Here is a 14,649-nt window from a genome sequence, read left to right on the forward strand (position 1 = left end):
CACAGTTATCATGATGAATAATAGCAATCGTATTGTAGGTTAAAATTAACATGAAATTCAATAACTTGATCACCATTCGAGGGTTGTTGATCATCAACTCAATTCTGTAAATCAGTTTGTTCGTACCTTCTGTGCCTGATTTTTCAGTTCTGTGCTGATTTTGCGAAGTAATCTTTATTTCCCCTGTTTAGACAGGCTTTTTTGTGGGCAGGATAAAATTTCTCATCCTTAGAGACTAGTTAATCACATCAACTACATACTTAGAGATTAGAAGTTAATTCCCCTCATCGCGCTAGCTGTTTATTTCGCTTTCCAAGCGAAAAGTCAAAAGGACTGGACATTGAGCAACATCACGACGCGCAAACGCACTGGAAAACACTCGGGTATAATTTAAAAAGATGTAAACACTACAAAAACTGCAAAATTTATTTTATTGTATTAAAATGTGTGCTATCGAGCCTGCAACTGTTTTCACTCAGCAACAATAAACAACAGATAACACTAATTGAACATTTGAGCACAAAAAATCTCAAGACATAAAAAAGAAAAACTTATATTCAGCCTATTTTCGTCAGCTAGAACAAGTATAAATTGACATCAACAAAAATAAAAGGCCGCTAAACCACCAAAAAAAAACTAGTTTCAACCAAAAGAGTCACCTCAGACAGTAAAAAACAAAAAAAGACTTCAAAAAACGCTAAATAGCATCTAAAACATCAAAATAACACAAAATTAGCTTTGAAATAGCGGTTTTGATATGAAACACAAAAATAGCAGTTTTGAAATGTAACTTTTATGTGACTTATATGGTCAAAAATGCTCCCAATCGTAGTTACTTGTAAATATGGTTTTCAAAGAGCAGTTTACCCAAAACAAACCTAAGAGTGAGGACTAAGAAACTGCTTCGAAAAAGCAGCAAACTAAAAATTTAGTATGCGTAGCGAAAATGTCAAACCTATTTTTCTCGAGCTCTCAAAAATTACTAAAGAATATCGCTCTTTTCGTAAATCTTGACAGAAGGCAGCGCGTACTTCTGATTGCACAACTACATGTCGGTTGTTTAATTAGACATTAAATTTGGTTATGTGAAATAGAAAACATAGCCGGCAGATTGCCGGAATAGCAGCGAAAGAATAGACTTGAGTGCCGTATGATACAGAAACAGATACAGATATAAGTTGTAAAAATTATCGACGCCGCTCAAAAAGCTATGTAAAAAATTAAGTGATAAAATAATGAAGCTTGTTAATATCCATTGCGCAGAAATCTTTTCAGTAGGGACCCTTATTACACATGAGTTCCTTTGACCGTATACTAATTCAAAATAAACTCAAATTTTAAAGTGCAAAAGTCATTTTATTGAGTGAGGTAGGTCAATTACGATCAAAATCTAATCACGCAAAAACTTTTTCTAGATAGAGTGAGAAATGACGTTACACGCGCAAAAGCAGTTAGTGAGAGGAAGAAGTCATTCAGAAAATTTGACTTTTCAGCTTTGAGGTGTGAACAAATGTAAAACGAAAAAAGAGCGTCAGACGACGAAACAAAAAAATATCCGGAAGAATTCCGGAAGCGACTCTAAGCGTCAAACTTCAAAAAATACCTCAATTTCAGCTGAAACCATCTGTGAAACATTTGTGTAAAACCATCAACTCATTGCTTCCCCACGTCTGACCTAAAATTTGGTGGAAATTAAACAACTGTCACCAAGAGAAAAAACTGCAGCAAAACTGTATATTATTAAAACCGTTTGGTAACGTTATAAAAATCCGAACTAATTAGGAGGGTTAAAATACTGATAGGTTGAAAAACTGACAGGAACATCAATTGCCCTCAATTAAGTCACGATTCCAATCTCAAAAGGCTCGTGATTCAAATATTAAAATTTTAAATTTGGAAATTTAAATTTTTCAAAAAAAGAATGCTCAAAATTAAGGATCAGAAAACCACTACAATTAGATATCGAATCACTGCAATTAAGACAAAAACAACAAATACTTCTTCCTTTTTGTATTTTTTCTAGAAAACATGATTTCATACCAAATCAAAAATTTAATCATAGAAAAGACATACGCAACCGAATAATATTCAGAGGCAAAATGTTTTAAAATCAATACCAAGGCCGGGCGAAAATGACAATAACCAGTTCAAAACATGATAAAGCTTTCTGGCAAACTCGCAGTATTGTCTTATGTCGAAAGAAATCAATTGCACGCCAAAGAAATGACGAAAATCGACACAAATCATTCAATTTTTTCAAAACTGAAAAAAACAACATAATGAAAGAAAAGTAGGTGCCAGGAAAAACTAGAATGATAAGAACTAGAATATGAAGAAAATGGACACAATGTAAGGACACTGTAACAAAAAAGACTATTAATTCTTGATTTTTGAAAATTAAAAATGAAATTTAAAATCAAAGAAAAACGAATACATTTCATTGTTCAGTATTCGAGACATAGAAAGGACAACGATGCATCCGAGCCAGAGATCCATCCTTCTGAACAGAACAAAAAAAAAAGAAAATAAGCAGAATTCAAACAAAAGAAACATTTTGCAATAAAATGGTCAAATATTTTTCAGACTGCATTTTTGAAAAAAAAAATTCAGTGTTTCTCAAAAACTCAACGCCGAAAACGATTGAACTTTTATTGGAACGAAATTAGTCCCTCATGTTGCAAAAAAGACTTTAGTTTCTAGTAAATAAAAGCAAAATACAAACAAAAAACTGGAAAAATTGGAAAAAAACTACTAAAATCGGATTAGCATATGTACAATTTTATAAAACCAAATTACACCAAGGTAGAAAGAGGCATTGAGTATATGAATTATATGAATTATGTTAAAGTTGCCACATTAACTAATGTTTGACCAAAAAAGTCTGAAATATCCAAAAAAAATAAAGAAATTAATTGCAAAAAGCCAAAAATTAACTACAAAAATCAATAACTATGTGCCAATTTTGAACTTGAAACACATCCAATTAAAATTATTTCTACAAAAAATTAAGTTACAAGCAAAGAACCTGGGCCACTTAGACGAAAAAACGGCTAAAAATGATTATCTTTATGCGTCTGAACGAATAGTACTTCCGGTAAAAAAAAACCTTAAGAAAACCAATACTCCTCTTCGAGTTTAAAAAACGAAGAGCACCGCAATATAGCTCCGCTCAGCTTACAGCTTCGCAGCTACAATAAAAAATTGTGAAAAATTATGAGTATGTCTCACTGCAACAATGTATGTTTCACTGAAAAACAACCAGTATGTCTCACTGAAACAATGTTGGCATAAATTTATTTTTACGCCTTCGTATTTTTTAGAGCTGTGAATGCGACGTCTTGTACATTAAACTGCACTTTCAGAGCGGCCTTTTCTTGTGAAGTGTTGCCAACTTGATTTCGCGTAAAATTCGGAAAGGGGGGTCATTCAGAACACCAGGAAATTTGAACTTCCCAATTTTTGAGAACAAGCAATAACAGCGCTTTCAACCAGAACAGAGAATCAATCTTTCTTTAGCTAGAAAAGTTTCTCTTTTCTGCCCTTCAGTAGTTTGCGAATGAGGGAGTGAAATCATGTTTTCCTCGTATCACCGGGCTACGCTTTTAATTAAATATGCTAATCCTGTGTATTTATCTAAATCGCAAATGATATTTGCGTGCTAAATGCATTAGCATCCTCGAATGGATTTTTCACCCTAGGTTAAAACAAATTTGAACAATTTTATTGATGAATATATTTAAAAGGATTAAGGAAATAAAGAGCGAATAAACTATGAGCTTAGTTAATCAAAATCAGTAGTATCTCAATCTGCCCGCTTGTTTAACTAAATTTACCAATAATTATTCTGACTTTGACGTTACCAAATTGAGATCACACCGATTTGATTTGCGAGAAAGTAAATTACAGTTTATATTCCAACTCAAATGAACAGAATCTAAGGTTTTAAAATGATTCTGAATAAGCAATATAAATAATTCTGCCAATACAAGAGGTTACAATGAAAACTGATAGCAACGAATTTACATATTTTAACATCAGTTTCAAAACTAATTTGATTTTTCAAGTTTGTTTTTAAGGGTTCAAGTTTGCAAGGGTGTAATCCATAAACTTTGCTAGCCGTCGACAATCAAATGGTCAAAACGTGCCCCCTCCTCAATCAGTAACCATTAAATCCATAATGACTTTTCAGAAGGAACCTTGTCACTTAATGCGTGGACTGAACCAAAATGTTCTGATCTTGAGCGGTAACCAGAATTGTGTGGTTATCACAAGTACATGAATGAGAGAATGAGTTGTCCATTCCGTCAAGTTCAGATATATATGCGATGGAAATCGTTGGCTCCGAATGCGTGACTGCACTTGGGACATTTCCTCTGCCGAGTGTCGTACCTCCTCTTAATGCAGGCATTGCAGAACACGTGGTAGCATTTAGTCAGCACTGTGTCTATTTGTTTCACGTTGCAACACGGACACGTCAATTGCGACTAAAACCAAAAATGAGTAGTAGTCTTACGTTTTATTTTCCTGTTGTCACCGCAATGTTGGGTAAACAACGTTTACACTCAACAATTGACACATACATAGCCGACAGGAAGAGCAAGGAGTTGAGCGGGGTGGGGGTCTCAGGGGTCAAGAGTGGAGGGCTACGGATGGAATGAGACGGTGGGGGGGGGGGGGGGGGTGGTCTGGATAGCTGGATGAGGGTGTCCAAATCGCGAGACGGGGTCGGGGGTGACAGAGAGGGTCAACAACATTCAGATGTCTTAAAAACTACATTAGAAGAGTCTTCGGCGGATCAGTGTTTCAAAAGTAAATGAGTCAATGCTCATTATCAACTTGAAAGAAACACGCTTGAAGTGTTTGGGTATTTGGTACCTTGTACATTCGGATCTCCTCTCTGAGAACTTCATCGGCCTGTGCTATGACATTGTTCCTCTTCTGACGCTCCAGTTTCCGCCTCAGTCTATCAATCTCATCCTCAAATCACAATGCATCATAAAAACTTCAATACTTTGTTCACTGCAAAATGTAAACGATTATTGGTGAAAAGTACGCAATAAAAGGTCACAAAAAAGTTTAATTATTAGGAACTATAGCCCTGAGGAGGCTCTAACACAAAACTTTTTCAAAAAGCTAACCTCTTTGCGCTTGATGGCAAGCTCCACCTCCTGCTGCTCCTCGACTTTCTCTGCAAGTGCCTTCTTTGCATCTTCATAACAGGAACTGATCTTCTCAATCTGCAGATTCTGCTCAAACACTGTTTGGGCGCCTTCAGTCGCCTGAACAAAAAAGGTACAGAACGAGAAATAATTGAACTTCCAGTTGACATATGGTATGCGTTCCTCAATGAATCCTTTACGCGATCAAGAAGATTTGCACATCTATGCTTTCTCACAGCCAGTTCAAACTTTCCACTTGAATTAATAATCAAAGGGCAGACATAAAAACATTCAACCAAATCAAAGCATAGCTGGCAGATAGCAAAAAATAGCCACGATAGTTTCGTAGATCTGCAGTCTCAAAAAGGTAAACAAAAAAGAACGAAAAAAAATTTATTTTCATCAATTGATGAGGTGTTGTATTTTTAATAAAATCTGTAACTTATTGCTGTTTCTATTAGCTGCTCTCAAATAACTTTCAAATTAGAGTGACACACACTCAGTAGATCTTATCTTGAACTAAAATAAAGAAGTCATTTTGAGAGTGTGGTTAGTCACGTGAGACCAAAAACTTAATCACGCAAATGAACAAGAAAACTCTCTCCACTAGGAGTGAAAATGACGTCACGCACGCAATTCAGTCGAAATTGCATGAATCAATGAACAAAAAGCAAATTTGACGTAATTGTGACGTCATATATCAAAAATCTTGTCGACCAAACAAAAACAAAACAAACTAACTAGGACTTGATTGGGAAAAAACCACAATCCAGGAATCGAACTTTAGTACAGATACTGTTTTCTCATTCCACTTCAAAACTAGAGTGCAAGAATTTCACGCAGTAAAACCACTCGCATTTTCCTCCAACTCCTGCTTCGGCATGGTCAAAATCAACCCTCGAACTTTTAAAATTACGAAAATAAACGAACAGTTCATTTGAAAACACCATCCCAATACAATTCAAATTCTTAAAACCAAGAGAAGGCTAATAATGGCGCCAGCTATCCCTTTGAGGCTATGAAAAACAGAGCCAGCAGATTTCTGAAAAAGCTGCAAAAGTCTTACCCGCCGTAAATGGGAGATAGAAAAAGATAATGGGCTAGTTCAAGACGTTGCCGATGAGCATTTCAAGATTCATGTGTTTTCTAAAATACTTAACTTTGAGAACATTTATAATTTAATTCTTTCTCAAAGCCCTATTATTACCAGCCTCCGTCATATACGAGTCATTTGTTCACCTTGAAACGTCCCAGAGTAACCTCAATTGATCTTAACTATAGTGTCAAAACTGATTTAAAAGGAGTAGGTCATTAATAGCCAAAAAACAGTTACTGGGCTTTATGTTTACTTTGGCGTTTCGATATTGACACATTTTATTTTAGATTCCTTTAGGACTGCAACTGCTGTTAACAAAACTTCGAGCAGAATGAGCGAAGACTGAAACTAACCTACAAAAGACAAAAAGATAACATGCCGAAAAATCGTCCAAATTAAGTAAAGCGAATCAAATTTTTGTTTGAAGAAAAAAAAAGAGGCCCACAATAATATCTGGCTGAGAAGATGAGGTCAGCTACTGATAAAAAAAAATGCGCAATTCAGCTAAGATGCACTGATAATGGTGTAAAAAACGAGGTACCGCATATGAAAAAAAGGAAGACATACAAGTCAAAAACATAGCTGGCAGATTGCCAGAACATAGCGGCAATAGACTCGAAGATCTCCACTCTCAAAAAACAGTATAAGAAACAGACAAAGAAAATTTTTTTTATTAAATGCTCAGATGTTACATTTTGATTAAGAATCTGTCAAAATTATTGCTGCTTCTAATAGCTGCTCTCAAATAACCTTCAATTAGAGTGAAACATGCTCACTTGACCTTATCTCTCTGAATTAAAGTCAAGAAAAGACAATTTTAGAGTCAAGAAGTCATTTTTGAGAGTGAGGTAAGTCACGTGTGACCAAAAACGTCATCACGCGAAAATGGAGTTTTTTGTTCATTCGCGTGATGAAGTTTTTGGTCACACGTGACTTACATCACTTTCAAAAATGACTGCCTGACTCTAAAATTGTCTTTTTTTTACTTTAATTCAAAGAGATAAGGTGAAGAGAATATGTGTCTCTAATTGAAGTGAAAGTTATTTGAGAGCAGCTATTAGAAGCAATAATAATTTTGACAGATTCTTAATCATAATGTAACATCTGAGCATTTAATTAAAAAATATAGAATAGATTAACTTGAGGAGGGTTTATTCGAATACTGACGCGGGAAGTGCATCTCTTGTTTCCTTGATGACTTTTAGTTGGCAAGGTTTTTGTTTTTGATTATATAGATAATGTAGAACACGAAAACATTATTAATAGTCACGAAGCGATAGCTGAGGCTGTTATTGGCCTTGTCTTGGTTTTATTTATTTATTTCGTCGTCAAGATTTTTGTTACGACCATATGACGTCACAACCAATTCAAATCTGCTTTTTGTTCAATCGTTTATGCAATTTCAACTGAATTGCGTGCGTGACGTCATTTTTCACTCTTAGTGGAGCGAGTTTTATGTTCAAAGAGTGAAAAATGACGTCACGCACGCAATTCAGTTGAAATTGCATGAACGAATAAACAAAAACCAGATTTGAAGTGGTTGTGACGTCATATGGTTGTAAAAAAATCTTGACGACGAAATAAATAAAAAACCAAGACAGGGCCAATAATAACCTCAGCTATCGCTTCGCGACTATTAATAATGTTTTCGTGTTCTACCTTATCTATATAATCAAAAAGAAAACCTTGGCAACTAAAAGTCATCAAGGAAACACTTCCCTCGTCAGTATTCAAATAAACCCTCCTCAAGTCAATCCATTCTATTTGTAAGCCATGATAATTTTATTCAAAATTGAACCATACTGAAAAGAAACAAGCTGTTTTAATACTCGAAAATGAAATTAATGCAACAACTAAATCGCTTATAGGTCTTATCCAATCAACGAGACATGTACAATGTTAACTCAATTATTTTCAATTTGTTTCCTGCAGCATCACTTTATATGTGTTCATGTAATGTCTGTTGCGCGGCTATTAATAAAAAAAGATTCCAGACATGAAGAAAACGGAAAATTGTCAGAGGACGCACAAAAAGGAAGACCACGAGTACCGCAGATATTTTTTGCAGCAATCATAGAAGATATATCCTTAATAAACACAACTCTTTATAATAGCAATTAGCCAAGCAAAAAAATACAAGAAATGAGGCCCAAGCTCGGCAATTCTCAACTTTACAAAAATATATACAAATCAATGAATTCAAATCTCTTTACATGAGCAGCTACGCTTCACTTCGATTCTTTGAAGCAACTACAACAAACGCTGTACTGAGAGCGCATGACATAAAAAACTACCATGAAAAGAACAACAATTCACAATTTTTTTAATCAAGGTCAAACTTAAAAGATCGGCGACAGAACTGTCAAGCAACTTAGACCTGCCTGGGGTGATTTGGTTAATTCGGCCACGGCGTTTATAGATGGGGGATAGGTAGTTTTGGGGTTTGTTAGCTGGGAGTGGGTTGGTGGTATGTTTGTATTGGAGCTGTCTTTTTTATTTTTTGTAATGTTTTCGCACATTTTTAAAAATTTCATTAGAAACCCTCAGCTTGCGTTAGTAATCTTTCAAGCGCTTATTGTGCTGAAACCACTGAGAAGGCCTAAATTCAAGGATAAAAGGTCAGTTTAGGCAGTTTGAGCCCAAAATGTTGGGCTCAAAACGCCTAAGGTTTTGTTAGATAAGTCTTCAACTGACGTTTTGCTGATAAAATTTCTAAAGAGTTGGTGAAGGTCTTGGTCATTCAAGTTTTTAAAACTTCTGTCAGTTTTTGCGTTTTTCTATCTTTAGAGCCAAGTGAAACCTTTTCAGGGCTTGAAAAAGGGTAACTGAATTGTTTATAGAGAGAAGGTTCTTAAGATATTATTATCACGAATTTTGGCGACTTTCCAAAAAAATACAACTTAAAAGCCTTTTGAAATGTTTTTTTTCTTTCCGAGTTTTTTGCTCTTCAGGAGACAGTGAAAGCTTTTTAAGGTTTTAAAACAGTTTACCGCATACTTTCTCAGGGAAATTAAAAACGTTTTGAAGACAGAGTAAAGAAATTTAACGATTTTTCAATAAAATTTGCATTTCTTTCAAGTTTTTTTTTAGAAAATTAGGCTGATTTTTTTTAGTTTTCTATCCCTAAGTTTCAACCAAACATTATGGGCTTAATAATGAGCTACTGGTTAGTTTTAAACTTGAACGAAATTAAGTCTAAGATAGAACATCGAGACTTCAAGCAACTTTTTGATACAATTTGCAGCTTTCTTCAAAATTTGCCATTTCTCAGTTTTTTAAATCTGCAAGCGACAAAGTATCATTCCAAAGCTTATACATGGGTTAATGCTTAAATTGTAGTGGCATAGATTTAGCCTCGAGGACATTAGCGTTAAAAACTTAGCAACTTTTCTTTAGTTTTAGCTAATTTTTCCGTTTTTTAAACCTTTTTCTGGACCGTGCTTGTTTATCCCTTGAGAGTGCAACCTTTTTGTTTCTAGCTTGCAAGCTTTTTTGTGCTGTCACTTTTAGCCCTCTCATTTTTAATTGTTTTGATCTCAAGTCGGTAAGAAAACATTTTGAGCTCGGCGCGGCTTTTATGCGTAAATTTGAACATGGCAGTTATTTTTTGGAGATACTGACACCAAGAAACTCTGGCGAACCTTTCTTTTTTCTAATTTCTATTTGTTGTTTCAACTACTAATTGTTGTTTTGCCTGTCTTTGATTGCCTCTTTTGTATCAAGAAAGTCTGCTTCGTATTTGCAAAGATTTCTACTCTCTTCTTATTGCATTTATAAAGACCTTGTTGTTGAACACACTGATTCAAAAATTATATACACTTTGAATGCTTTTACTTTGATAATTGATATTTGAAATCAAAAACTCAAGACTAATACTCAAGAACTAGGGCATATAAGTTTGACACTACTTAGATGCACACTATTGATCTTTAACTAGTAAATGTTCATAAAATTTAGAGAGAGTTCAGAAGTTTTTTTCTTGAGTGAGGTAATTCACGCAGTCAACCTAAAAACAGAAATAACGTCCCGCACGCAAATTTTAACTGCAAAGCAGTAGAAGTCAGGTCGTAAGAATCATCGACGGAGACGACGAATTAAAAAAAAAACATAGCAGGACAAGTCCTGACGTACAATTCAAAGAATTTTCATTGACTAAAAAAACTAGACCTAAAACGGACTATGAATGGATTGGAAAAACCATTTAGAAAAAATCCGATCCAAAAAATCGAAAAAACAGTAAAAATCAAAGTGAAATTGCCGCATGTGAACAAAAAAACCACTAGCGAGAAAGCGAATTTTTGTTCAAACACCGTTTTCTCACTCTACTTTAAATTTAGAGCGAAAAAATTTCACGCCGCAGGCCTAATATAATTGCTACAAAATTCTTGAGAGCAATTAAAAATTTTGTTACAGGAGCGGGAGGACAGTTCCAAACACACAGGAAGAAAGATTTCTGTGACAAACATTTCCATTAAATCTACGGAACGGGAGATTTGATCGATTAATAGGCGAGTACCTTTTTCTTGAGTGTTTCGGACATTTGTGTCCTAAGATGTGCCTCTTTCTCAATAGCATGGTAGCTGTTCATCAGGTGTAGCTCCTTGTCCTCCAACCTCCTTACCACTTGCACCTGACTGGTCACTTGTTGCTGAAGGGTTATCACCTGTACACATTACAAAGAACTGTCCTTGGACGAAATCTACAAAATTTCTTTAAATATTCCGACACCAATTTTAAATGTAGGGAGAGCACTATATGCTCGACTGTTTTTTGTAAGGTCAATTTTGATCAATCGATATATTCAATGAAGAAAATTTTAAGTGGTATCATTTCAAAGTCAATGAAGCGTACAAACGTTGAGGATTTTTTCCGAATTTCACTTTTTGTTGAGTCAACGATGTTTAAAACTTTGCTAAGTTCCCCTACGGCTTCCGACATTATGACAAATACATTCTGTTACTTTTCCAAATCGTCTTACCTTCAAATTTTTTTAGCATTGAACAATTATTTGCAAGAAATTTCCAAGCTTTGGGCAACAGGTGACAACTTTTGGTGCCCTTCAGTTAATTTTGTAGCATTAAATGATGCTCTACAATTACTGGCTTAATAAGTGGAAGAGTTATTCAGGTTTCGATGTCCTAGCCCAGTTGTCTAACATGTTTTTTTTCAGAAGTCCGCTAAAATGTTTGTCCGCGTTAATATTTCTATTTTGAAACATTTTAGACCTAAAAGATCTGGTAACTACAGAGCTACCAGCATCTTTGTTACCAATTATATGCATCCATTGACTTTGAAATTTTTTAACAGATTTTCACAATATTTGAAAATCGAACTTTTTTGAAACTGTCACGTCGGATTCAATCATAACCAATTGTTCAAAATAACCAAAATTTGAATGTCCCATTCTTCACACCAGGAGTGTAAACAGTAAAATGCATTGTATGTTTAAACAAATCAGTCAAAGAAATCTTATCAAATTTCGAGCTATCGTTGCTGCCATTACACTTGATATTTACAGATTACAGCCTAGACGGGACTAAGAAGCTCAATAGTGAGCTTCAAATAACCACATTAGAGGTTAATATATATAACACTATTAAAATTTGAAGTGAAAAATGGTACCAGTTTCGGCGCACTTTTCATTTCACTTTAGTATTAAATTGTCGCCAATTGAGTTCAGCTGCTTGAAATTGTGATTGAGAGAGAATTTTAGATCACGCAAAACGCAAAAAGTCAAGGGCGTAAAAGTCACTCGAAAAGTCAAAACCGTTAAGCAAAATTTTTGCATAAAAAAGACACGTTTACAATAATTGCTATGCACTTCGTTCAAGAGCAATTAAAAATGATCATTTTTTGGCACAGGAAAACCAACGAGAAAAAACGAACAACAAAGCTGGCAGATTGCAAGAAAACAGCCGCAATAGCTTTGAAGATCTGCAGTCTCAAACAAAACAGTAAAAAAAGACAGACCAAAAAATTACTATTTTCATTAAAGGACGAGATGTTGTATTTTGATAAAGAATCTGTAGAAGTAATTGCTGCCTCTATTAACTGCTCTCAAATAACATTCATTTAGAGTGAAACATTCACTTGACCCTATCGCTTTGAGATAAAGTCAATTTCAAAGTGAGGAAGTCAATTTTTGAGAGTGAGTGTGACCAATTTTTGAGAGTGAGTAAGTCAAGTGAGACCAAAAATTTAATCATACGAATGAACAAAAAACTCGCTCCACTAAGAACAAAAAATGACGTTACACACGCACTTCAGTTGAAATTGCATGAACGAATGAACAAAAAGCAGATTTGAAGAGATTGTGACGTCATATGGTCGTAACAAAAATCTTGACAACGAAACAAAAAAGCATAGCAGGACAAGTCCTGAAATACAGTCCAAAAAATGAATGAAAAACTGAGCAATCGCAGTCAAAAAGACAAAATCTTCAAAGTTGAGAAGTTGAGAAACCAAAAAAGTCAAATTAAAAAAATAATCATTGCTAACTCTTGAATCTTTTACCCTGACGGCCAAATATGATACAATTCAATATACTCATTATCTCACGCACAAGCCCTTTCAGAAATTTAGTTGCAACTAAAGGTAGATAAACTCGATAAATATGACAAACGCTTCAAAAAAAACTGATAATTGCAAACCTTAAAAAGTTTCAAAATTTTGCAGAAAAATTCAAAACCATTTGTCATGCAACCCATCAGCAATACTTAAAAAACGATTTGTTGGCCAGTGAATATCGTTAAACTCAGAAAATGACAAAAATTGTTTTCAACTTCAAATTTAAAAACAATTGCAATTTCTATTAAAATCATGCCAAAATTCGTGATTATTAACGTCAGAACTACTTAATTCAATGTCAACAGAGACTATTCAGTATCCCTATTTCAAGCCCTAAATAGTTTTACTGTCAATCTATAAACTTGGAACAGGATAATTTTTACAGAAAATTCGAAAATTAAATTAATTCAAAAAATTGCTAAAACTCGAGTTATAAAAAAATGATAACCATTCCATTACCTCTAGCAAGTATGCAGTAACTTTTAATTAAAACATGGAGGGGGCTCCTGGTGCCAGAAAAACTTCTAAAAATTCAAAAATTTTGAGAAAATATGAAAATAGCAAATTTTCTATTTAAAAAACCAATCCATTATGCAGTAAGTTATTATCCAACCCTAAAAGAGGAGGTGCCTATGCCCCTGCTTCCGAAAAACTAAAAAAATTGAACAAACAGTTTAAAAAAACTTGACAAAATTGCAAGTATTTTTACAAAAAACTGCTAAAACTAGTGATATTTTTGAATCTTGAAAAACAATTCATTACCTATAGCAACTATGCAGTGTCTGACCAATACAATCCAATGCTTGGATTGTAAAAAACCAAGAGAAGGACAATAATAGCCCCAGCTATAGCCATGTGGCTATTAATAAACGGAATAACGCAGGACACGTTTATCTCGAACGACAAGTTTTACAAAAAAAAACTGCTAAAACTAGTGATAATTAAATCTTGAAAAACATTTCATTACCTCAAGCAACTATGCAGTGACTTACTATCCAACCCTAGAGGAGGAGGTGCTTGGGCACCTTCTGCCGGAAAAACTTTAATTAGAGCTTTGCCTGTTTATCCCGTTTTGAGAGCTCTTAGTCATGAAAAAAGCTGTGAAAATATCTTACAAAAAAGGTAGATGACCAATACAATCCAATGCTTGGAATGTAAAAAACCAAGAGAAGGCCAATAATACCCCCCGCTATAGCCGTGTGGCTATTAATAAACGGAATAACGCAGGACAGATTTATCTCGAACGACAAGCGTGTCAATTTAACTCAAAGGGGACTGTAGCCTCCGAGACCGGTTAGCCGCATGCTCAGACAAAATTTAATGCCCTCCGGGCGTTACCTGTTGAGCCCGTTTTTTAGGACAAAAAGTCAAAAACGTCAGACGAATAATCGGTCAACCGATATATAGCATAAAACTTTGTTTGAGAGCAATAAAAAAATTTTCAAAGTAGTAGACACCAAAAAATATCAATTAATTACGTTAAATGGTTTCATTTACACCTCTTTAGGATGGTCATAACATAAAAATCTCCACAAAATTGTGGTCAAAATGCTTTCAGACTACTGGCGAACGGTTGGTTTTAACAGTGGCCACCTGCATCTTAGGGAGGCTAGCTTTAGCTTAATTAAGGGGGTGGGGTGTGTTGATCGGGAGTTGGCGAGCGGGGGTGAGAAGCGAGTGCGCAGGGTTACGGGTGGAAAGGTGGAGGAAACCGGCGTGGGGGGAGGTCAAAGGAGGGGGGGGGGTTGAAGGTTAAAGGGAAGGGTCCGTAATTATTGATACGTAAGGCTACAAAAAGAATTTGGTGCACTCTGCGCTCTATCTTTC

The 14,649-nt window shown here is 35.0% G+C and overlaps 1 protein-coding gene across 2 annotated transcripts in view; it reads right to left on the bottom strand.

Annotated features, from left to right (window-relative positions):
* Positions 1-3,705: 3,705 nt before the first annotated feature.
* Positions 3,706-14,649, bottom strand: part of LOC142336006 (E3 ubiquitin-protein ligase BRE1B-like) — a 67,960-nt gene continuing 57,016 nt past the window's right edge. The window contains exons 15-18 of one of the 2 annotated variants that reach the window (XM_075384454.1): positions 10,772-10,903; positions 5,139-5,279; positions 4,876-4,977; positions 3,706-4,484 (exon numbers count right to left, since the gene is read on the bottom strand). In XM_075384454.1, coding sequence (XP_075240569.1) covers positions 4,311-4,484; positions 4,876-4,977; positions 5,139-5,279; positions 10,772-10,903 — 549 coding nt within the window. In that variant the 3' untranslated portion in view covers positions 3,706-4,310. Of the gene's footprint in view, positions 4,485-4,875; positions 4,978-5,138; positions 5,280-10,771; positions 10,919-14,649 lie in introns of both variants that reach the window. The other variant, XM_075384453.1, reaches the window with a different exon arrangement.

This window comes from Convolutriloba macropyga, chromosome 3 (genome assembly GCF_964194025.1).
Source record: "Convolutriloba macropyga chromosome 3, txConMacr16.3, whole genome shotgun sequence".
Lineage (NCBI taxonomy): Eukaryota > Metazoa > Xenacoelomorpha > Acoela > Convolutidae > Convolutriloba > Convolutriloba macropyga.